Raw genomic sequence first — 21,801 nt, 5'->3', positions numbered from 1 at the left:
ACCCATGGGAGGGGGGCAGGTTCCCTCTTCCACTAAATCAGCTCCCTCTTCCTTCCTCAGAAGGGCTGGGGGCATAGGTCAGGGTGGGGACTGGCCAGGAGCTCCCTGCTCGGTCCTGGATCCTGTCCTCCCGAATCCTCCTAGAGGTGCCAGGGCCTGACTCCTACTTCGACCTTCCTCTGGGGGCTGCAGCTTCCCAGCAGTGCGAAATCCAAGGTCACTGCCCCACGCCTTGGCTCCAGTAGACCCACACCCTTCACTGCCACCAGAGCCCAGAGAAAGGCCTGTTTCTCCTCATAGGGAGGATCGTGAAAGAGGGAAGCTCTGGAATGGGCTCCACACCTGACCTCTGACCCCCTCCCTCCAGGTGCTACTGGGACAATGAAGAACCCTTGCTCCTACCTAGCCTGGGAGGTGTCCCCCGACGCCCTGGCCCCGTAGGGCTGTCCCGAAGCTTCCCATGTGACCCACAGCTGGGTGCCCACCAGCTCTGGTCTGGGACTGCTGAGTGGCCTTGGCTCCAAGAAGCTGTGTCCTCAACTAACCTGGAAGGCTGTGTGTGCTGGAACCATACCCTGGGACAGACCCCCAGGCCTGGGTCTGGGCTGCAGGGGCCCTGGGGCCCACGAAGAAGACAGCCCACTGTGGGTATGTGGGCAGAGGCTGGCTTGTCCTCAGTTTATGTGATCCTGGGGCAGTCTCTGCCCTCCCCAGACTCTGGGGCCGGGGGGCTGGACCTCCCCACGCAGCTTGCTGGGCAAGGTGCTCTCTGCAGCTTTGAAGACACGACAACCCCTGGACTGCACAGAGAAGAGGTGGCCCAAGCCTCAGGGCGGCACTTCTGGCTCTGAGGCTCCCTGAAGGGCCTGGTGTGTGAGGACTACAGCCTGTCAGCTGCGCCTCTGACCTCTTGGACGTTGGACTCAACCTGGCAGAGAAGCACACCCAAGTTGCTAGGCGCTTCCCAGCCTGGCTGGTCGCTCTGGAGGACATCTGTCTCTGCTGCCTTGGGCTGGCTGTCAGCTCGGAGATCTCCTAGGTGGGGGACCATCCTGACAGGGAGCTGGCATCACCAGGAGTGAAGGCCCTGGTGGCAGCTACACACCACCTGTGCCCCAGGCTTGAGACCTTTGGGGGTTCCCCATGCCTACAGGGCTCCTTGGATCCACCATAGCACCCCCGCCCCCCAGAAGCCAGGAGCTGACTCTGGCCTGCAGGCTGGGCCCTTTCCAGGGGCAGCGCCCAGGGGACAATTCCCAGAATCTGTGGGGCAGCAGCCAGGGCTCTGGCTGTCAGAGGAAGCAGCCCTCCATTAAGCTTCCTGGCCCAGGGCCGAGGCTGGTGGAGGCTGAGGCACATCGGGACAGGCCAACAGCCAGAGCCACCTCCACGCAAGCATCAGCTGCTTTCAAAGGCAGCGCTTTCCAGACACCCCCGCCCTCAGAGCCACACGCTGGGGCACAGCCGCCAACCTCTCACCAGCCCCCCAGCTTCCCCGGTGGAGCTCATCACATCCTCTCTGCTTCACACACTCCCTCCCGGCACCTCTGCTGGAATCAAGGTGGTTCTGGTCTCGATGGCCCCGTGTGGCCAGCAGGAGACCCTAAGAGCCAGCCAGCTTAGTGCTCTCTGCCCACAGTTGACTGGCTGGTGTGGCTTCAATGGTGGGGAAGTTAGTGGAGTAGCCCCTCCCCACCAAGCTCTGGGGCACCCTGGGCGGGGGTGGGGGCTAACCAAGGGGTGGGCTTCCCCCAAAGACCAGCCTGGCCTCCATTCCCACCCCGGCCTCAACTGGGGCCCCAGCAATGTTCTCTTGTTGTACAAGAACCAGGTCCAAGTGTTGCTTCCTCTTCCCTCCGGAAGCCAAACTGCTCCTTTATTTTTTAGAGCTGCTGATTGTGAATCTCAGAGTCTTAAGAGAGAAGCCAAATATATTCCTCTTGTAAATGAAGAAATAAAGATATTTAAGTCACTCCCCGGTGGCTCCCGCAGGAAACCAGCCTCAGGGGTACGAGGCATGGACACACTTGTACCCCACCCGCCAGACACCAGAGCCCTGGGCCTGGCCACACCGCTCGGGGAGCCAAGGTCCCAAGCGTGCTCTGTGCCTGAGAGCAGCGGCAGGGCCCAGCCCAGGGCTGGGGTCTCTGAGGCCAGGCCCACTGGGGCGGGACCTCCTGGCAGGCTGGCAGCAGACCTACCACCCCCGGCGCGGAAGGCAGAACCTCACACAGTGGCTTGTGTATTAAAATCGCGGTGAACAAACAGGCGTCTCTGGGGCGGATGGGGACACTCACAGCTTTTTCGCCTTCCTCAGCTGCCCCTTCTTCTTGGCCCCGCTCTGGAGGAGGCTGGGGCTCCTGCTGGCCAAAGACAATCTGGCCTTTCTCCGAGGCAGTGCGGACTGCGGCGACTTGCCTGAAACCCCCTTTTGGGGCAGATTCTTCTGACGCTTTTTGGCAGCAGGCTCCTTGGGGGACTCGGGAGACACGGGGGTGGCTCTGCTCACCTGGGACAGCTTCCGATTTTTCTTCTGCAGCTTTGGGGTCTTGGCGGGGCTGCTGGGGCTCGTGGCAGGGGGGTCTGGGGTCGGGCTCGTGGCAGGGGGGTCTGGGGTCGGGCTCGTGGCAGGCGGGTCTGGGGTCGGACTCTCGGAGGCAGGCATCCCATGCACCTGGGACTGGGCTGGGGCCTTGCGCTTGATCTTCCTCTTCCTCTTGCCAGTGCTGGGGGGCTGGTCCCCACCGGCGGCTGCGGGCTTGGCTGCCTCCTCCTGCGTGGCGCCCGCGGACTTGCGTTTCTTACGCTTCTTGGTCTCTGGCAAGAACCCCTTTTTCTTCCGCTTCATGCTAATGGGGCTCGGCGTGGCCTTAGGGACGTCCTTGGCATCCTTCTTCTCTGACTTGGGACGCCTGGGAGGAAGTGAGCAAAGGAAAGAAGTATGTGGTGAGGGCAGGGTTGACCTCCGCGTCCGTGGTCCCCAAGCTGCCCAAAGCTCCCACACTGCGGTGCACACATCAGGACGTCTGCAATGTGAGGGTCTTCCCAGCCCCTCCCAAGGTGGGGGCCCCCTCTCCAGGAACATACTGGACTCCGAGGAACTTCATGGCCTGCCAATAGAGATCATAGAGGCGGCTGGACCCGGCCGAGTGCGCCCCCTGCTGTAGCCCCTGCTGCAGCCTCGGCTGTCGGCTCTGCAGCACGCCCAGGACAGCGGTCAGGTCCATGGTCAGCTTCTGCAGAGGGGCAGGAAGGCTGTGGCTGCAATACTCACGTGAGGCACGGCCTCTCCCTGGCTTCTGGTCCCCGTCCTCCCGCCCTTGCCTGGTAAGAGCCTCTCTGTGAGCCCAGCCCCCTTCTGGACCCTCAGCCAATCCTTCTGCCTGTACATCCCTAGTCTCTCTAGCCTTGCAAGGAAAAAAGAGCCCCAGGTGCCATGTTCTGTTCTCTTCCCACAGCCCAAAGGCCCGCCCACCTCCGGGGTGCCCCATGCAGTGACCTCAGGGTTGCCAATGCCTTTCCTCCTATCTGCCCCTCCCCGTCACGTACTGAATGGGTTGTTTTTGAAACCCACTGGCTTCCAGAACATCCCCCTCTCTCCTGGCTTTTTACTACCCCTCTGAGCGTGGCTTCTCAGGTCCGCCTGCCGCTCTGCAAGGCCCTGGCCCTGTCTGCTCCCTGCAGCACCCTCTTGGAAGCTTGTCCCGCACTTGGGCTTTGATCAGTGTCTATGCTAAGGACCCCCAAACCTCTCCCTCTGGGACAGACTGGAGGAACCAGAGCCTTGCCCACAGCGGCCCCTTGAGCGTCTCACGCTCTCCAGCCCTGGCCCGCCTCCGAAGGCCCGGAAACCCGGGCTCCGTGCTCCCAGCTGCGTCCTCCCGTGGTCGCCAGCCCTCCCAGCCCCTTCTCACCCCACCCCGGCCAGGCACTGGCTACGGCACCCTCGCCCCTCACACGAAGCCCCGATTCCTGACCCTGGCGTCCAGAACCTTCCCCACCTGGCTCCCCACCTGCCCCCTCCCCTCTGTTCAGACTGCCGGCCCTGCCTGCACGGCGCCCTCCCTCCCGAGTCCAGGCTCACCTCGTGATGGATGTTCCTGAAGAGAACGTTGAGCAGCTCCAAGGAGAACAGCTCCTTCTGGCGCCCTGACTTGGTCTCGGCCTCACCCAGCGTCCGCAGGGTCTAAGGAGAAGGCAGCCAGGCTGAGCCCCTCGAGCGAGCTGCCCAAAGCCTTTCTGTTGCCCACATGAAGAGATTAGGGCGCCGAGGAGAGAAATGTCTCCCTGGGGGGACCCCCAACCCGCCCCCAGGCGCAGGGTCCAGCAACCCTTGCCCCTTGGTTCCCAGAGAAGCACTGCCAGCGGGTGGGGGAGCGGAGCCCCGTGGCTGTTACCTCAGTGACCTTCGCCAGGATCTGGTCCAGCAGCTGCTCCCACTCGGGGTCCTTAAAGCACAGCCTCAGCTCCTGCGTGGGCAGGGTCTTCTGGAGCAGCAGGCAGGCCTGGGCCTGGGGTGGGGTGGGGGGAATGAGGTCACCAGGAGCCTCGGCACGCTGGGCCAGGGCTGAGGGAACCGCGGGGGGACCCCACGAGCTCCAGGAGCCTGCTGGGCACTGGAATAGGCCGCGCGGGAGGCGCTGTCGCCACAGAAGCTCTGGGCTCGGCCCTCACCCGCTCCTGCCCCTTCTTCTCAGGCAGGTGGGAGAACCGAGGCCTGGGGGGCAGCCAGGGCTATCAGCCAGCTGGACAGGGTTCCTGGCCCTCCACTCACTCAGTGCGTCTTTCTCCTGTGTCTCCAGCCCCCTCGTCCCACCCCCACCCCCAGGCCTACACCCATCAGCCCGGGGCTTCCTCTCCGCAGGTCAGAGCATGGTCTTGGAGGAGCTCGTGGGCTCGGGCCACACAGGAAGGGCCCCCCCACCCCCAGCTGCTCTGGGCCTACAGTAGGGGCGGGGCTGGCCAGGTTGGAGGGGCAGGGCCCACCCAGGGCAGCATTCCTGGGCCTCACAAATAGCCAGCTAGCCAGGAGTGGAGCGGGTAGTTCAGACAGGCCCTCAGCTGGGATCTGGGAAGCCCCTTACCTGATGGCGGGGCCGCGTGTGGCTTGCCACGTGCTCGACCACGACGGGGAGCAGGCCCTTACAGAGCATCTGCGGAGGGAGGGACGGGCTGTGAGGTGGGCTGTGAGGACTGGGCCGAGCAGGGGCCCAAGGGGGCGGCCTGCCACTACAACTCACCGGGTGCCGGGAGAAGAGACTGAGGAACATGGGAGCTGTAAGCGGGCTGCTGCGCTTGGTCAGGAAGGAGCTCAGTGCCGATGAGTAGATTGGGGTCACGAGGCTCAAATCCAAGCAGCTGGCAGCCTGCACCACATGAGAGAGAGCTGGTGTGATGCCAGGGAGAGGGGGCCCTGGTATGGGAGCAGAGCCTGGGCTGCCTTCAGAAGGCTGAAAGCTGGGTCCCGGGGAAGGCACAGCCTCAACTTCCCATCTGTGAAATGGGTAGATGGTCCCGCTGCCTCCTGGGACTGGCTCCCACCGGCTTGGACTTTCCAGGCTGAGCCTTCCCAGGCCAGCGCCTGCTCACCTCAGGGCCCTGGGGCTGGGTGCCGGCGTCAGTGCCGGCTTTCTCCTTCTTCTGGGCCTTGCAGGTGGACTTGCCCACAGTGTTGCCCTTCAGGACCCGGAGCAGGTAGAGGGAGGCATTGAAGTAGTAGAGGGAGACGGAGGAATCGGCCTGGCGACCGGCCTGCTGCACCAGCCGCTCCAGCTGGGCGTACAGAGTCTCCACGCGGTCGCCCACGTTGCGGCAGTAATGCCGGGAGCGGCACAGGTGGTGCCTGGGTGGGGAGAGCCGGGGGCGGCCAGAGCTGGTCACGATGTTACCCTCCCCCACCCCGACTCCGACCCACGACAGGGCCAAACCCCAGGGTAGGGACGCCAGGTCCCATTTCACAGGCAGGAAACAAACACCTAAAGAAAGGGGTCTGACCAAGGGTACAGGGGCAGGCCCGGGGCCACGTGCAGATGGGCTCTGAAGAGAAGCCGGAGGGAAACCAGCTCCCTGGGTGAGGCTCCACCACGGGCCAACACCCCGATCTGGCCACAGCCCCATCTACACCCATCCCCCGGGGGATGGTGGCTTCCAGGCTCTTTTTAAGACAAAACCCAGGACCTATGTGCTCAGGACCCTGCGGGCCTGGGCGGAGTGGGAGGGAGAACTAGCTGAGAAAGTGGGACCCGGGCCTGCAGCGGGCGTGGGCCAGGGCTGCGCTGTCCACTGCCCCTCCCCACCTGATCTGTGCTGCACGCTCGGCACCTCAAGTCCTTAGGCCTCTGTCTCCACCACCTCCTCTGCTCTCTACCTGCCACGCTGCACCGACTCTCTTGCTGGGCTCCCTGCTCTAGCGCCACCCACTCGCCCGCCTCCTGGCTGCAAATGCCTCCAAGGCCTCCCAATTCTGCGAGGGCCAGGCCCTCTCGAGTCTGGCTGCGCCTGACCAGCTCCCGTGTGGACACACCTTTCTGCCGCGCCTGTGGCCTCTGGGCCTGAGGAGCCCCACAGCTCCCTGCACTGCCTAAACTTCTCCCAGGTGGCCTTCCCTGGCACCTCCAGCCTGGGCTAGGTGCCCCTACTGTCTCCCATCCAGCCCCTGCCACAGGCCCAGAATGTCGCCGCTGGACGCCCTGTCGGGTTTCCCAGCCTCGGTGACCCCGAGGGCAGGGATGGGACTGGGGGCCCCATGCTAAGGGCTGCAGAACACACGGGCGGGGCAGAGCTGCGTGAGACTTCCTAAATGATGCGGGTCCTCGGGGATCCTGGCTCCTACCCTTTCTACCCAGGGAACCCCAAAGGCCCAGCTCCCCGGGGGCCCGCCCGTGCTCACGTGAAGATGCGGGCCGTCTTGTGCAGCAGGTCCTGCTCCTGCTTCGTGCTGCTGGTGCGCATGCTGCGCCGGATGATGTGTAGCAGCGGCTCGAGCAGCTCCAGGACCAGGGGGTTCTCGGGCTGCTTGGTCACCAGCACCTCGATCAGGTCCAGGACCTGCAGCCGGGAAGGGTGGGCTCAGCCAGGTGTGGGGACGGGAGCAGAGGGAGACTGGACGGAGGGTGGGGCTGGGGCCGCCTAGCGGGCTCACCCTGATCTGGAAGTCCCGCCGGAGTGCCTTCTCCTTCTGGAGCTTGTTCTTCTCGTCCCTCCGGGCCTGGATGCGCAGCTTCTGCTCGGCAAAGAGGCTGGCCAAGCTCTTGTCCAGGGCCATCATGGCCTCATCCCCCAGCTCGTCGTCATCCTCGCCGTCAGCTCCGCCCTGAGGAACAGATGCCCCGTGAGCGGCCCGGCCTCGTGCAGGAGACGCACACGGACGCAGGGCCCCCAGCCCGGCTCCTGCTCACCAGCGTCTTCCCTGCCTGCAGCACCGCCATCAGCTGCTCCCGGAAGCCCTGGTCCACGTCCCCGTCCCGCTCCTCCTCGTCGCTCTCCTCGTCACTGCTCTCCTCCTCGCTCTCCGAGTCTTTGTTGCCCGTGTCTTCACCCTCGTCCGAGCTCTTGTCCTGTGGGTGGGCCACGTGTCACGCCTCTCCACCGCTCACCGCGTGTCCGCCCACCCCCTGCCCCTTGCTGGCAAGTACCTCCGCATCCCCCAGCAACTGCTGCTCGGAGGCGTCTGTGACCACCACGTTGTCGTCCTCCTCCTGGCTCTCCTCGGGGTTCAGCACCTGCAGGGATTCCCAGATGGCTGACACATCTGTTGCCCCGGCCCCTTCACCCGCCTCAGACCCCTGGGCCCTCTCAACTGCCTTCCCTGACCACGGCCGTCTGGTCTCGGCCAAAGGTCCCCATTTCAGGGAGAAAGATGGAGCCCAGGAGAGAAAGCCACTCCCCTCCAGTGCCTCCTTGATAAACCCGATCAGCCCTTGGCAAACCCAGGGTCAGGGTGCAAAGCAGGAGACCTTGAAAGAGGCCCCCGACCACACTGCAGGTTACAGTCAGGACGAGGTGGCAATGAGGCAGCCCTAGTGCAGCCCAGTGCTTGGAGAGCCCCATCCCAGGACCCATTTCCCCAAAGGCCCCAACTTACATCCAGGATGAGTTGCAGGGCACGTGGAGTCAGGTGGGAGCAGATGTGGCCGAACACACTTCGGGCCACCTGGCGCATCAGGTGGCTGGGCTGGGCCAAGAGGGCCAGCAGGATCTCCACCAGCACCTCCACCCACGGCGGCTCCTGCGGGTCTGCAAGCAGGGAAAGGGCTGAGTCTGGGCAGGGTGCCAGCGCCCCATGCCGGGTCCCTATTGCCTGCTCCCCCCACCCCCCCGGGACGATGACCCACTGGTGGCCTTGGAACGGGTCCGACGGGGCTTCTCCCCCAGGCTCTTTTTGATGCAGGTCTGGATGTCGCCCAGGAGGTCACAGCTCTCTGTGGGGGACTGTGCAGGACAGGACAGAAATCAGGAGCCAGGCCCCATTCCCAGCCTTTGCTGAGCCAGAAGAAGGGGTGGCCAAGTGGGAGGAGCTGGCATCTGAGGCCTAGAAGACTCCAGACTGCCCTGGCCAGTCACCCTCACAATCTGGAGCACAGGCCCCCAGCCAGACCCCAGGGGCAGCCTGAGAGCCGATGACCTTTTACACATAACACGCAGGCACAGGGTCTGAGAGCCCTCAGAGACCGTGAAGCCCAACCTGCCCACCGATGCCAGAGCAGTGGAGATCCTGACAAGGCTGGACTGGTCAGGCTCACAGGGCGCCAGCAGGTCCCAGCCTCCTGATTTGCAATTCTAGATTTCTCCTCCCACACCAGGCTCGACATTGCTACAGAGAAAGACCTGAAAATCATTGATCTTAACAAATTTAAACCCATCTTGCTGGGGGAATAAGCTCAGACTCCAGCCACCGACCGGTGAGTTGAAAATAACCTGTGTGACTGTCGGTACCAAAAAGGCAGACTTTCCTCCATACTGCAGCAGGGCAGCGTCAGTGTTTGGGGCAGGGGTGGTGGAGCGAAGGCCAGAACAGGGCCCAAGCCCTGGCCACCTGTGCCTCCAGCTTCCAGGCTGTGGCTGGGTACCTTTTACCCAAGTCAAGGTCGGAGGTCCCAGCGTCTGGGTAGGCCCCTCAGAGGCCCAGTGCCAAGCACTGGAAGGCGCATCGAGACCGATCGTTACCCACACGGCTCGTCTACGAGCTGGGCTGAGTGCCCAAGACCTGGAAGCAAAAACCTCAGCCAAGAGGCCAGGAGGGAGTCCCGTCTCCTCAGACTACTCAAGACCTGAAGCAGCCCCACAAGAGCCAGCCCACACAACGCAAGAGGAAAACCTTCAGAGAAACCAGGGTTCAGAGCCGGGAAGAAACCACGAGGGTCAAAAGAGCTGCCAGCACTAAACTCCAAACGTGGTCAAAATTTCTTGGTGGAAAGAACAGAAAAAGAGACAAAGCTGGTTCTAGAGGACCCGTCATGAGAAAGGGTGTGAGTGACAATGTGAGGAATGCAGTGACGGAGCACGGAACACCACGTGGGGAGCACCAGACAAAACCACGCTACCCTCAACCCACTCCTTATGGATTCTGGATGTGTGAGTTAGACAGAAAAATCAGGACCCCACTTCCAATTGACCACCGACAGACAGAAGAACTGCCCCCATCAGTGACCGGTATGCCCAGAGCCAGACCCCCTCTTCTCCTTTACATCCATCACCTCTGGTAAGGCAGTTTTGGGAGGTCCTGTGGGATAGTGGAGTCAGATCCCTGTTTGAGTCCCAGCCAACAGCTATATGGCCTAGGGTAAGTTACTTTACCTCTCTAAGTCTGTTACCCCACCTGTCAAAAAGACGTGCCTGCCTCAAAACCGTGGGGATTACAAACAAAGGACACTGCATGGAAAGCTCAGGGTGTAGCTGGTGCCCAGTAAGTGGATGGAGTGATTTTTTCCTTGGGCTGTAATTCCAGCCAGGAGCAGTCAGCCTAGGAAACCTGCCAACTTCAACACTCCAGAGCCTCTCCTGGCCACCGCGGACCCCAGGTCTGTAACCCCTTCCCTTCCAGGCTGCCATACCTTGAAGAGGTGTATGCCCACCAGGAGTAGCAGGTGCTGGAAGGCAGTGGCCTTGGCCTCTGAGGACTGGGCCTCCAGTTCTTTCAGAGTCTTCAGCGTCCTGGGTGAGACAGGCACGCCCTCAGGCACTGTGGCCAACGTCAGTACCCCAGAGTGTCCCACCCATGCTGTGGCAACTGCGCCCTCTCACCGGTCCCAGGCCTGGCGCTGCTGCGTGGTGAAGGCCACCAGGGAAACCACGTTGCGGCTGTGGCTCAACAGCAGGTCTGCAAACTGCACCAGGTGGTAGGTCCAGGGCTGCCCATCCTGTGTCTGCCCCGGCGCCTGCCGGAACTGTGTGCTGAGAGTCTGCAGCAGGCTGGTAGTGGCAGGGTCAGGGTCACAGGCTGGGCTGGTGAACAAGGCCACACCCCACCCCATCCCCACACTGTGACCCACTGGAACTCACTAGGCCACAGCCTCGAACTGGAAGGAGCAGCGCCCCGAGGCCACCTTCCTACCCACTGCCCACCCTCAAACCTCTCCCAGGCTGCCCAGCGCCCACCTGAAGAAGGCAGTGCCCACCACCTCCCGGGTCCGGCTGTCCAGGGGGTGAGAGAAGTGCTGCTCGGTCTCAGGGATCTGGGATGTGGGCTTCTTTGTCTCGAAGAATGAGTGGAAAAAACAAAACCTGGGGAGGGAGCGAGGGAGGTGGGGGGAGGGAGGGAGAATAACCCGTGTGACCCTCAGTCAGTGACACCGTTCTGACCAGCCCATCCTCGGGCCCTCACCGAGGGCCTGGTGCCAGGTGCCGACGATGAAAAAGCAGACATTTCTCAGGTCTGGATCCCCAGCAGAACAGAGCCCAGCCTGAACTGGGGAGAGGACCAGCATCCCTCCCTCAGAACCAAGATGTGAGGCTGTGTGGCCTCAGCCAGGGCACCACTGCTTCTGCCTCTCTTAGGGCTGCAGGGAGGGCGGGAGGGGTGCCTGGCAGATGCAGAGGCGAGCCCCCCCAAAACTGCCGACGCGCAAAGGCATCTGGGGAGGATGGAGCCAGCCCAAGCCTCTGAGGACCCCCCCTTCCGAGGGTTCCCCCAAGGAATTCCCCTGAATCTCCTCCTGCCTAAGGGGCAGGGACGACTTGACCCCCAGGCTCCTGGCTCCAGGGGGACCCAAACTAGGACCAGACAAGAGGCCGCTGCACCCGTGGGGAGTTCGGATTCAAGCACATCTCATGACGGTACCTGGCCACCTCCTCAATCAAGGCCTCCTCCTTCTCCGCGTGCAAGTTGTCCACGACGCTGACCAGGCGGAAGATGATCCACTTCCGTAGCCGGAACACGGCTCGCTCAGGCCTGTGGGCAGGAGGCAAGTCCGGAAGCCGTTTAGAGATGGCGAAAACAGTGCTCCCTTGCCCCGTCTTGGAGACAGGAAAACCAATCAAGATCCCCCAACGCTCTTATCACCAGCACGGGGCCACGTGTGAGAAAACCAAGGCCTTTAAGAGCAAAGGCTCGGGGGCTTCCCTAGTAGTGCAGTGGTTAAGAACCCCCCTGCCAATGCAGGGGACATGGGTTCGATCCCTGGTCTGGGAAGATCCCACATGCTGCAAAGCAACCAAGCCCGTGCGCCACAACTACTGAGCCTGCACTCTAGAGCCCACAAGCGACAACTACTGAGCCTACGTGCCACAACTACTGAAGCCCACGCGCCTAGAGCCCGTGCTCCACAACAAGAGAAGCCACGGCAATGAGAAGCCTGCGCACATCAACGAAAAGTAGCCTTTGCTCGCCGCAACTAGAGAAAGCCCATGCGCAGCACCGAAGACCCGACACAGCCAAAAATAAGTAAATTTATATATATGTTAAAAAAAAAAAAAAAAAGAGCGAAGGCTTGGATCTTCCCCACCTCTCCCGGCTTGGGGAACCAGGGTACCATGCAAGGGAGGGTCCAGGCCTTTGGGGGCAGCAGGCCCCTCCCCACCAGGCCCACTCACCCGTGGAACAAAGCGTCCTGAGCTTTCTTCTGGTTGTTGGTGCTGAAGTCCACCAAGCAGTCCAGGTTGGGCTGGAGAAACATGTCCCGCAGCCAGGCCACATAGCCCTTGAGGGCGGGGGCGCTCAGGAACTGCGTGACCCGCCAGAAGGTAGGCACGACGGGGAGGCCCTGGTTGGTGACGGACGTGAAGCCCACCACCAGGGCCAACTGCCGCTCGGGGTCATCTTGGCAGCCTTTCAGGAAGGCCCCCACGTACTCGTTCATCTCTGGAGCAAACTTGAACTGGCTCGGGAGCTGCAAGAGTTGGGCACAGCACTGGGGTCACCAGCCAGGAGGGATCCAACAGCGCCCCAGCTTCTTCCAAAACAGGCTATACTGAGGCCCAGGAAGCACCCTCCCTTGTACCAGCTGGGTTGCCCAGGCACCCCAGAGTTTAATCTCTGTAACAACCCTTTGCCCTGGGCCCCTCTAACTGTTCTGCAGATGAAGAAAACGAGGCACAAGAAAGCTTGCAAGTAACTTCTGAGGGTCACAGGGCTCCAAGTGGTGCAGCTGGGATCCGGCTCCAGTCAGTCTGGCCCCCCAGTCCGTGCTCTTAACCCCTGCTCTGTATTTTCTGAGCCTGTCCTTCACCCAGAAGAGGGGAACAGCAGCTCTCCAAAGCTGGTTGTAAAGATGAAATGAGCTACTAACAAACCCAGCAGCACTTCCTGTGAACAGGAAGGTCCCGCTCCTCTCATCTCGCGGGCAAGCAGGAGCAGCACAGAGAAAGGAAGCAAGCTGAGCAAGGTCACACAGCCAGCTGCGGTGGAGTCAGGACGGGAACCTGGCAGACCCAGGTCCGGGATTCCGTGCTCTTAAGCACCAGTTGATTCTCCTGTGGAGCACTTAGCTTAGTGTGGGGTGCACAGACTGCTCAAGACAGCATCGGGGGGGGAAAAAAAAACAGCATCAGGCATGATGGCTGTTCTTGCTGTAACACTAGCTGGGGGTGGAGGGAGGTCTGGACAGACTGCTGGCGGGGTATATAGATACAGAGGCGGGGGGAGCGGTGTGTAGATAGAGGCGGGGGGAGCGGTGTGTAGATACAGAGGCGGGGGGAGCGGTGTGTAGATAGAGGCGGGGGGAGCGGTGTGTAGATACAGAGGCGGGGGGAGCGGTGTGTAGATACAGAGGCGGGGGGAGCGGTGTGTAGATACAGAGGCGGGGGGAGCGGTGTGTAGATACAGAGGCGGGGGGAGCGGTGTGTAGATACAGAGGCGGGGGAGCGGTGTGTAGATACAGAGGCGGGGGGAGCGGTGTGTAGATACAGAGGCGGGGGGAGCGGTGTGTAGATACAGAGGCGGGGGGAGCGGTGTGTAGATACAGAGGCGGGGGGAGCGGTGTGTAGATAGAGGCGGGGGGAGCGGTGTGTAGATACAGAGGCGGGGGGAGCGGTGTGTAGATAGAGGCGGGGGGAGCGGTGTGTAGATACAGAGGCGGGGGGAGCGGTGTGTAGATACAGAGGCGGGGGGAGCGGTGTGTAGATAGAGGCGGGGGGAGCGGTGTGTAGATACAGAGGCGGGGGGAGCGGTGTGTAGATAGAGGCGGGGGGAGCGGTGTGTAGATACAGAGGCGGGGGGAGCGGTGTGTAGATACAGAGGCGGGGGGAGCGGTGTGTAGATAGAGGCGGGGGGAGCGGTGTGTAGATACAGAGGCGGGGGGAGCGGTGTGTAGATACAGAGGCGGGGGGAGCGGTGTGTAGATAGAGGCGGGGGGAGCGGTGTGTAGATAGAGGCGGGGGGAGCGGTGTGTAGATAGAGGCGGGGGGAGCGGTGTGTAGATAGAGGCGGGGGGAGCGGTGTGTAGATACAGAGGCGGGGGAGCGGTGTGTAGATACAGAGGCGGGGGGAGCGGTGTGTAGATACAGAGGCGGGGGGAGCGGTGTGTAGATAGAGGCGGGGGGAGCGGTGTGTAGATACAGAGGCGGGGGGAGCGGTGTGTAGATACAGAGGCGGGGGGTGGGGAGGGTTGGCCCTCATGTAGCTCACTTTACGCAGAGAGAAGGGACACCCGGGTCCCAGGTCCTCCCAACAGCAGCTGTGCTTGCCCGTCCCAGGCAGGACCACTGACACGGAGAGGAGAGCAGCCCTTTCTTCCAGAAGCCAGCTGACCCCTGAGGAGGCCCCCCGCCGCCCACTTCTTGGCAGGCAGCCCAGTCACCTGGCCCTTACTCGCAGGGCTGGGCCACAGGGGGCAGCACCCACCTTAGCAGTGACCATGTGCTCCCCGTAATGGCGGATCAGGTCCCCCTGCATCACCAGCTGCAGCTGCTCCTTGGACAGCAGGGGCAGGGCCGCGCCCAGCAGGCGGAAACACAGGTAGCTAAGGGGGCACAGGACAGAGCCTGGTCAGAGCCCTCGGACCCCTGGCCCATCCCTTGCTTAACAAACCAGGGAGAAGGGATGGAGAGAGGTCAAGCACTCACGCACCTGGCCGGCCAGAACTGCTTCTTCAGGAGCCCTTGTTCCACAACTTCCTTCCAGAACCGTGGGAAGCTGTCCTCCTGGAGCGCCAGGCGGAGCAGGTCCAAAGCCACGGCAGGCAGCTTGCGTTCCTTCTTCACAGAGGTGGCCGCCATCTTCATCACAGTCACCAGCCTGCAGAGGAAGGCGGAGGAGACTCAGGGGGCACTCCCTAAACAGATAGGGCCAGAGGCCTGGGGCCACATGGACACCCGACCCCAGGCCATGGTGCAAACCCGTGGATGGAGAGGCAGCCCCGAGGCCCAGAGAGCCCATCTCCCCGCCTCCCTCACACCTGGGGATGCTCTCATCTGAGAACAGGTTGACCGGTCCCATCAGCTTCTCCAGCTTCTTGGGCACCTTCTGCTGGGCCAAGAGGAAGAGCTCCAGGTGCTCAGGGGAACCAAGTACTGAATTCAAGTCGGGCTTCAGGACTTTCGGCAGGACCTCCTGCAACGTGGCCTCTGGGATCTGGCGTGGGGACACGGGTTGAGGGAGGGGGCCCCCCTCATGGCACCCTTTGTCTCTCCCCATGGGGTGAGTTCCTTTGGGCCCTGTTCCACCTGCCAGGCTCCCGTGAGGCCCCTGTCACAGTGCCAGCCCAAGGAGGGACAGCCATAACCCACCTTGCCAGGCATCAGAATCAGAGGGTATTCCTTAGAAAGCTCAAATCCCCAAGTCCCTGAAGCTGGGTTTTAAACAAGCACTCCACTGATGCTAATTGGCCCTGGACCACCCTTTTAATTATTCCTCTCTTGGGTTTTGCAGAACTAGCCCATTTCTTATACAGGGTGCCCCACGTGAAGGTCCTTCTGGCTCTGTAGCCACGGCTGTGCAGAAAGCCTTGGCCTGGGATGTACCGGTTCCTGCCTTTTCCTCAGCAGCAAAGGATTCTAGGTACGAGCCCACCTCCATTCCCCACGTAGGGCAGTGGGGACCCCCGAGGAGCCAGCTCTGCCCAAAACAATGGTAGACACGTTGAACCCACCGGGCACATGCCAGGCACTGTTCTACAACGGCACTATCCAATATGGCAGCCATTGGCCACATGTGGACACCAAGCACTTAGAATGTACTAATCTGAATGGAAATATGCTGTAAGTGTACAATACACTGGATTTTGGACACTTAAAAGAATGTAAACTACCTCTATAGCTTTTTTGTACTGATTGCACATTAATACTTTAGACACAGTAACATGTTTTATTTAGTCTAATAAACCACAGGACAGTACTGCGTTTCTACGCGTAAACACACGTCTTCTCCATATTCCTCTACAACAGGCAGCGTTACCCCAGGCCCCGTACCTGCGAGAGGATGTCCACCAAGGCCTTCTGGGGCTGTTCCTGCAAGTGGTTGTAGTGCTGGCCCAGGACTTGCAGCAGCTTCACCGACTGCATCAGTGCCTCTGAGTCCTGGTACCCCCAGAGGCAGAGAGGGTGTGAGCAGGGCATGCCCTTTTCCCCCCACCACTCCAAGCCAGTCCACATACCCCAAAACCCCCAAAGCTCTTACCTTCACCAGCCTGCCTGACTGAAAGAGGGCTAGCACCCCAAACAGGTTTCCAAAGAGAGCAGGTCTTACCATCTCCTAGAAAAGGATTCCAGGCACTGGTGAGAAGGACCCAAGTGTTCCCCAACCCCGGGGCTGCTGACCTCCCCGGAGCCACTAACTCTCACCTTCTTAACCTTCTGCAGGTCGTATTTCTCTTGTATCTGCTGCAGGATGCTGCACAAGGGGATGTCTTCAAAAGCCTGTAACAGCTGCCAGGAGGAAAGGAGGGGTTCCGGGGGAGTGGCCCAGCCACATCCCAAAGGCCTCCGTCTCCTCCCACTTCTCCCTTCAACTCCTGCCCAGAGGCCTTGGACCCCTGCTCCCACCCCAAGGATGCCTCCGAAACTGCCTACCCGCCTCTGAGCAGGACTGATGATAGAACACAGCTGTGAACAGGCCTGAATCTTGCCTCCCTACCTCATGCCCAGCTGGGGTTCCGAAAGTACCTCCTTGGGCCGCTAGATTGCTCGACTGAGATTCCCAAACCCTCTGTCCCCACAGCCTGCTCTGAGCTCCCCCCAGGCAGATGCTCAAGGACCAGGTCTCTACAGCCCTTCCATTTGTTCAGACTCCTTAGAGATAGCCTATAATTAGTTGAGTGCCCCCTGGGAGAAGAGGGTCCCGAACCCTGCAGAGGTAAGAGAACCCACCCCAAAGCTTACTACCCCCAGTAAACGTACCTCAGAGGCTGGTCAACCCATGTACCCAAAAGCGAACTCAACCTTCCACTGCACCTGCCTGGGCTTCTCTGCACACAGGCCGTGCTCCTGCAGTTTTCTCCGCGTCCACGTGGGGACACCTCCCCCATCAACTCGAATGCCACCCCACCAACTTCTCGGCTGCCACTTCTCCTGCAGCTGGGATATCTGCCCTTCTCACTCCCCCACCGTTTTGACCAGCAAGGCTGGACCCCTTCCAGGAGCCACCACCTCACCTGCGCCAGGGCCAGACTGTAGCAGGGCCGGGCTGTTTCTCGTCCGACCCCGAGCCCAGTGACTAGGCGCTTCAGGGCGTACTTCAGCTCAGATGATCCCTGAGGAACCAAGCACATCCCCAGGTGGGCCAGTGAAAAGAACCGCCCGGCACCCAATCATCCCCGCTCCTCGGCGCGCGCTCACCTGGGCCTCCACGTTCGCGACCACATGACCTCGGGCCCAACTCCTGGGGCCCGCCGCTGCATCTCTGCCGGGATCTATACAGCCCCCTGCCCCAGGTCCCGCCACCATACCTCTGGCCTTGCGCGCAGATACTCCAGCAGCTTCTCCGTGGCCTCAAGCCGCGTCTCCTGCTGCGGCTTCGCAATGTCCCAGAAGAAATCCAAAAACTCGCGGCTGTGCTTGAGCAGGCCATGACGGTCGGCAGGCCGGGCGCCACTCTTCGGGGCCTCTCCCGGAGCCGGAGGCTCAGCGACGTCCATACTCTCCGTCTCCGCCATGCTTGTCGAACACGTGGGCTCTGAAGACTGCCTCTTCCAGGTCGGGTCGTGGCGCATGCGCACTGAATTGGGTAGGCTGGGGGCGGGGCGGCCTGGCTCTTCTGTTCTCACGGAGATCAGGAGTTTGGATTTTATTCTGATTGTGATGGGGAATCACCCGAGGGTTTTACGCAGGGACAAAGCTTGATCCTACTTACACTTTTAAACAGATTATCCTGCTGTGTGGAGGATGGGTTGTAGGAGAGCAGAGTAGAAGCAGGAAGACCAAGGTAATGTGAGAAAATTCCAGCCAATTTGGAGCTGGTAGTGGGTGATGGAAAAGAGAGGGATGTTAGGTTTGGGGCTAACATCAGCGGGTAGACTGTGGTATCATTTGAGCTGTGGGAAGAATTCTCTTCGTTGGGGGGAGCAGTGAGGGGGAGGTGGTGGGATTGAGTTCTTTAAATCAGAGATACCTCTTTACAGTGCGGCTGAGGAGTGCGACTGGCCACCCCTGTTTCTTGGCTTGAGAACCTGTCTCTGAAGGATTGTCGTTCAGAGACCCTGGCGCTCTGGGAAGCAGGGAGGTGAGGGCCAGCCCTGGCCTTGAAATTCCACACACGCAGCTCCAGCCCCTTTTGTATCCCCTGAGACACCCAACTACTCATCCTCTCAACCCCTTCCCTTGCTCTGCTGTTTCAGAAAGTGAGAATAAGTGGTTTACCTTGATACGTGTGGTGCCCCAGGAGTCAGAAGGTGAGCAGAAAAACACCAGCCTGGCTCTGTGTCCCTGGGTAGGGGTCTCCTGTGTTGCCCATGGGCGAAGTCCAGACACCAGGTGCCTAAAAGGCTGATACGAAAGTAACCAAGAAGTAGGAACGGCACGTGGCGTCCAGGAGGCTTGATCTTTGTTTCCAGCCCAGATGAGGGAGATCAGCGGAGCGTGGCCTGAAGGGGAGCACAGAGATGCCAGCAGTGCACCAGGACCTGCCTGCCCTGCCCAGAGGCCCAGAGCTTAGGGAGGGGCGTGGCTTTTTTCCACCTGTCCTTCCCAGAGCTGGATCTGAACTCAGGGCTGTCCCCAGGCCCTAGTGTTCTTTCCTCATTGTCCTCAGGTTCCTTAGCTGAAAAAACTCAAGTCCAGGCGACTGATCAGGCCAGAAGTTGAGGGCCTAAGCCAGCAGTGGGCACATGATTGATGCACACTCCTCATGTACTCCGTTGCTGCTGGGCCTGCTCTGCCCTGGCCTCCAGGCTTGAGACCCCTACTCCCACCCACCCTGCCAGGCACCGCCCCACCTTAAAACCCCTGAAAGGAGCAGCAGCCACTGGGGACACTGGAGACCTGGGCGTGCTCTGCATGGGCTGTCACCTGAAGCAGGGTCCCTCGGCCACAAGCTCCAGGGCTCTCTGTTGGTCCTTGCTGGGCCTGGGTTTGGGGCCCAGCCAAGTGGCTGAGCAGTGTGTGAGTCACGACTCTGGCAGCTGCAGGGGTCCCTGAAGGCACGAGCCCCAACACGCCGGCCTCTGTGTCATCTGAGCTGTCAAGAAGGATGAGGGGACAGGCCCAGGCACTGTTTGCAGACTCGGCCACCAGGTTGCTGAGTAGAACCCCGGCGCTTGGGGACAGGCGTCCAGAGCCGAAGGAACTGTTGAGCGAGGAGGTGAGAAGGAGCACAGAGCCGCTGCTGTCCACGGTGGCCAGGACACTGCTCCCGGGGCTGACAGCAGTTTGTAGGGGTGCTGGGCAGGGGGCAGGGCTGCACCCCCTGGACTGTAGAGCTGCCTCCAGCACTTCCAGGAGTTCCGGGCCAGCTGAGGGGCTGGGGGTGGTGAACAGGATGCCCTGGGGCACAGGTAGCTGCAGTGCTGGCTCCAAGGTGGGTATGGGCCTAGCTGAGGGGCCCTCCAGCCCCAGGTCTCCGACCAGCAGACTCAGTAGAGCATCTCCAGTAAGGTCTGGGGCGGGGGCAAGTGCAGCCCGGTGGAGCACAGCTACCAGTTTGGGGTTGGTGGCTCGGGCCCCAGGGCCCAGGGGAGTCCCATCAGTGTGGCAAAGTAGGGGACAGAGGCCCTTTGTGCCCTGGGCTGCCAGAGCCCTGGCTAGGGATGTGTCTACCAGAAAGCCCTCTTGAGCCAGCACAGTGGGGCCTACCAGCAGGTGTGGCCAGGGCAGGCGGCCAAAACATGTGTAGCAAATGCAGGGCAGGCAGAGCCGAGGGTAGCCCCAGGCCGGGGGCCAGGGTCTGGACTGGGCCTGACGTCAGGGCGGTAGAGTTGCCTGAGGAGCTACTATGGAAGAGGCCCCAGAACATGGCATCTGGGAGGAGACAAAGGGGTCACACAGGGGTCCGGGACACTGACTGGTGTCAGGGGCACTCAGTAGTCCCAGGTGAAGGGTCACTGACTTAGCCTGGGGTTAGTGGTTACTGACTAGGCCTGGAGACAGGCATCAATAACCAGGCCTGAGGTCAAGATCATACTGATCTGGGATCAAGGGTTGCAGCCTAGAGTTGGGGCTACTGTCCAAGTCCTACGTCCTACTCACCAGCCAGCCTTGAAGGCTAAGGGCCACTGACTGCCTGAGTTCCAAGTTACTGACCATGCCCAGGGTTGGGGTCGCTGGCTGGGGTTGTGGGTCACTGACCTAGCCCTGGGGCATGAGGATGCACCGCCAGACACAAAGCTGCTCCAACTCCAGCATCCACGACGTTGCCCCCGGCAAACAGCTCTCGACCCAGGTGGGAGCACGTGGTTGCAGCAAGAAAGGGACTGTCACCTGTGACCCTGGCCCCTTCCCTCCCCCGAGCTGCTCCTAGCACTGACCTGTAGGGCTGATGATGCTGCCATGGTGGTACACGCCAGGCCTGTGGGAGTGCCCACTGGCTGGAGGGGCCCCAGAGCCCAAGGTTCCTAGAGAGGCACTGCTGCTGTGGAGTTGCCTCACGGCCAGGGAGAAGCCAACAGCCAGCAGCAGCAGGGCAGCCACCAGTTGGGCCCAGGCCCTGGGCAGACTGCCAGCCTTGTTCCTGCAGAAAGGGATGTCCTGAGCCAGGACCAGGCAGGCATACGCCCAAGAACCCAGCAAACAATTCCCAAAAGGTTTGGTCTTGCTTGCAGGAGGAGTATAAGTTTGCTGAGGAGAAAGGGCCTCCTGGCAGAAGACACAGCATGTCTGGAGACACAGAGATGGGAAAGAGCTTGGGGGAAACTGAGTCTCTGGAGAGGAGGTTGGAGAGGTAGGTCCAGCCAGTCTGGAGGGACGCCTGAAGGGGGCTTGGCAAGCTTAAGGAGCAGGGCCTGGCCAGGTGTAGCCAGGACCAACCTACCCAGCAGGTGCCTCGTGCACCAGGGAGTGGGAGCTGGGAGCCTTTGGCAGAGCAGCCGGCAGGGCCGACTTGCTATCAATGTTCCTTCAGACGCACAGACCTTGGATTGACTGGCACAGGCCAGGCCTGGGGCTGCAGCCAGGGGTCCCCCCACTCAACCAGAAGTTTCCTAGAGCTGGCCAAGCAGGGGGTTATCTGGCGCTCCTTAGGGGCTCCAGAGGGAGGGACTTGCCAGCCTCAGTCCTGAGTTGCTGGGTGCCCAGACCCCTCCCTGACTCACCCAGAGGAGTCCTGGGGCCCCGAGAGATCTGGAATGAGCTGCTCCGATATCTCCCCCTCTTCCTCCTCAGATTCCAAGCTTGGTTCCCAGACCAGCAGCTTCTGGTAGAGCACAGGCCCTGCTGTGGGTTCCATGGCCCACAGTGCCTGCCCACCTTCCAGGCTGAGTCTTGGGAGGCCCTGCCCGAGCCTGAGCTGGTGGGTAGGAGGTGGAGGCACCCTTGGGGAAGGGTGGTATGGAATCTAGAACAGGTCTGGGCAGGGCACGGGGCCAGGGAGGCTGTGAGTGAGCCTGCCCCACTAGGGCACAGGGCCCGAGGGGCTCTTGTGGCAGGGGACCCCGTCAGGGGAAGGAGAAGCCCAGTCCTAGGGCCACAGCCCCTGAGACCCAGGGCACCCGCAGGCCCCTCCCTTTACAGGATGCAGCCTTTGGATCTGGCCCTGTTAAGGCTCTAATCTAGGGACGGGAAGCTTGAGTGAGAACTGCAGTACATTGGCTTGGACCAGGGCTCAGCATGTAACTAGTTTCTGGTATGGGGGTTTCTGGTCTCTGGCTTGGGTCAAGGCTCAGCCTGAGGCCACCCAGGGGTCTGGGTTTCCCTATCTGGGGAGCAACTTGCGTGGTGAAGGTACCTACCTCCCTGGGCACGTCATGCGGCCCTTATCCAGCAGGTGGCGCCGTAGGGCTC

At 61.3% G+C, this 21,801-nt stretch overlaps 2 protein-coding genes across 2 annotated transcripts; both read right to left on the bottom strand.

Annotated features, from left to right (window-relative positions):
- Window positions 1–1,940: 1,940 nt before the first annotated feature.
- MYBBP1A (MYB binding protein 1a) lies at window positions 1,941–17,582 on the bottom strand (the record flags this gene model as incomplete). The annotated part of the gene is made up of 26 exons (XM_079725358.1): window positions 1,941–2,912; window positions 3,088–3,236; window positions 4,085–4,186; window positions 4,398–4,511; window positions 5,085–5,153; window positions 5,241–5,366; window positions 5,590–5,842; window positions 6,890–7,047; window positions 7,142–7,312; window positions 7,398–7,556; window positions 7,635–7,721; window positions 8,084–8,235; window positions 8,334–8,430; window positions 10,053–10,152; window positions 10,243–10,410; window positions 10,597–10,722; window positions 11,279–11,389; window positions 12,031–12,326; window positions 14,279–14,396; window positions 14,504–14,671; window positions 14,832–15,007; window positions 15,844–15,951; window positions 16,052–16,126; window positions 16,216–16,299; window positions 17,025–17,123; window positions 17,319–17,582. The coding sequence occupies 26 exons, from the start codon at window positions 17,580–17,582 to the stop codon at window positions 2,294–2,296; spliced, it is 4,149 nt and encodes a 1,382-aa protein (XP_079581484.1). The 3' UTR covers window positions 1,941–2,293.
- A 1,222-nt stretch (window positions 17,583–18,804) lies between these two features.
- On the bottom strand, window positions 18,805–21,247 carry GGT6 (gamma-glutamyltransferase 6; the record flags this gene model as incomplete). Its single annotated transcript, XM_079725271.1, is given in 4 exon segments — window positions 18,805–19,690; window positions 19,692–19,824; window positions 20,331–20,533; window positions 21,114–21,247. Coding segments are annotated over 4 exon segments (1,356 nt in total).
- Window positions 21,248–21,801: the final 554 nt, after the last annotated feature.

The sequence above is a fragment of the Hyperoodon ampullatus genome (assembly GCF_949752795.1).
Source record: "Hyperoodon ampullatus genome assembly, chromosome: 19".
Classification (NCBI taxonomy): Eukaryota; Metazoa; Chordata; class Mammalia; order Artiodactyla; family Ziphiidae; genus Hyperoodon; species Hyperoodon ampullatus.
This window is presented reverse-complemented; position numbering and strand designations above follow the sequence as displayed.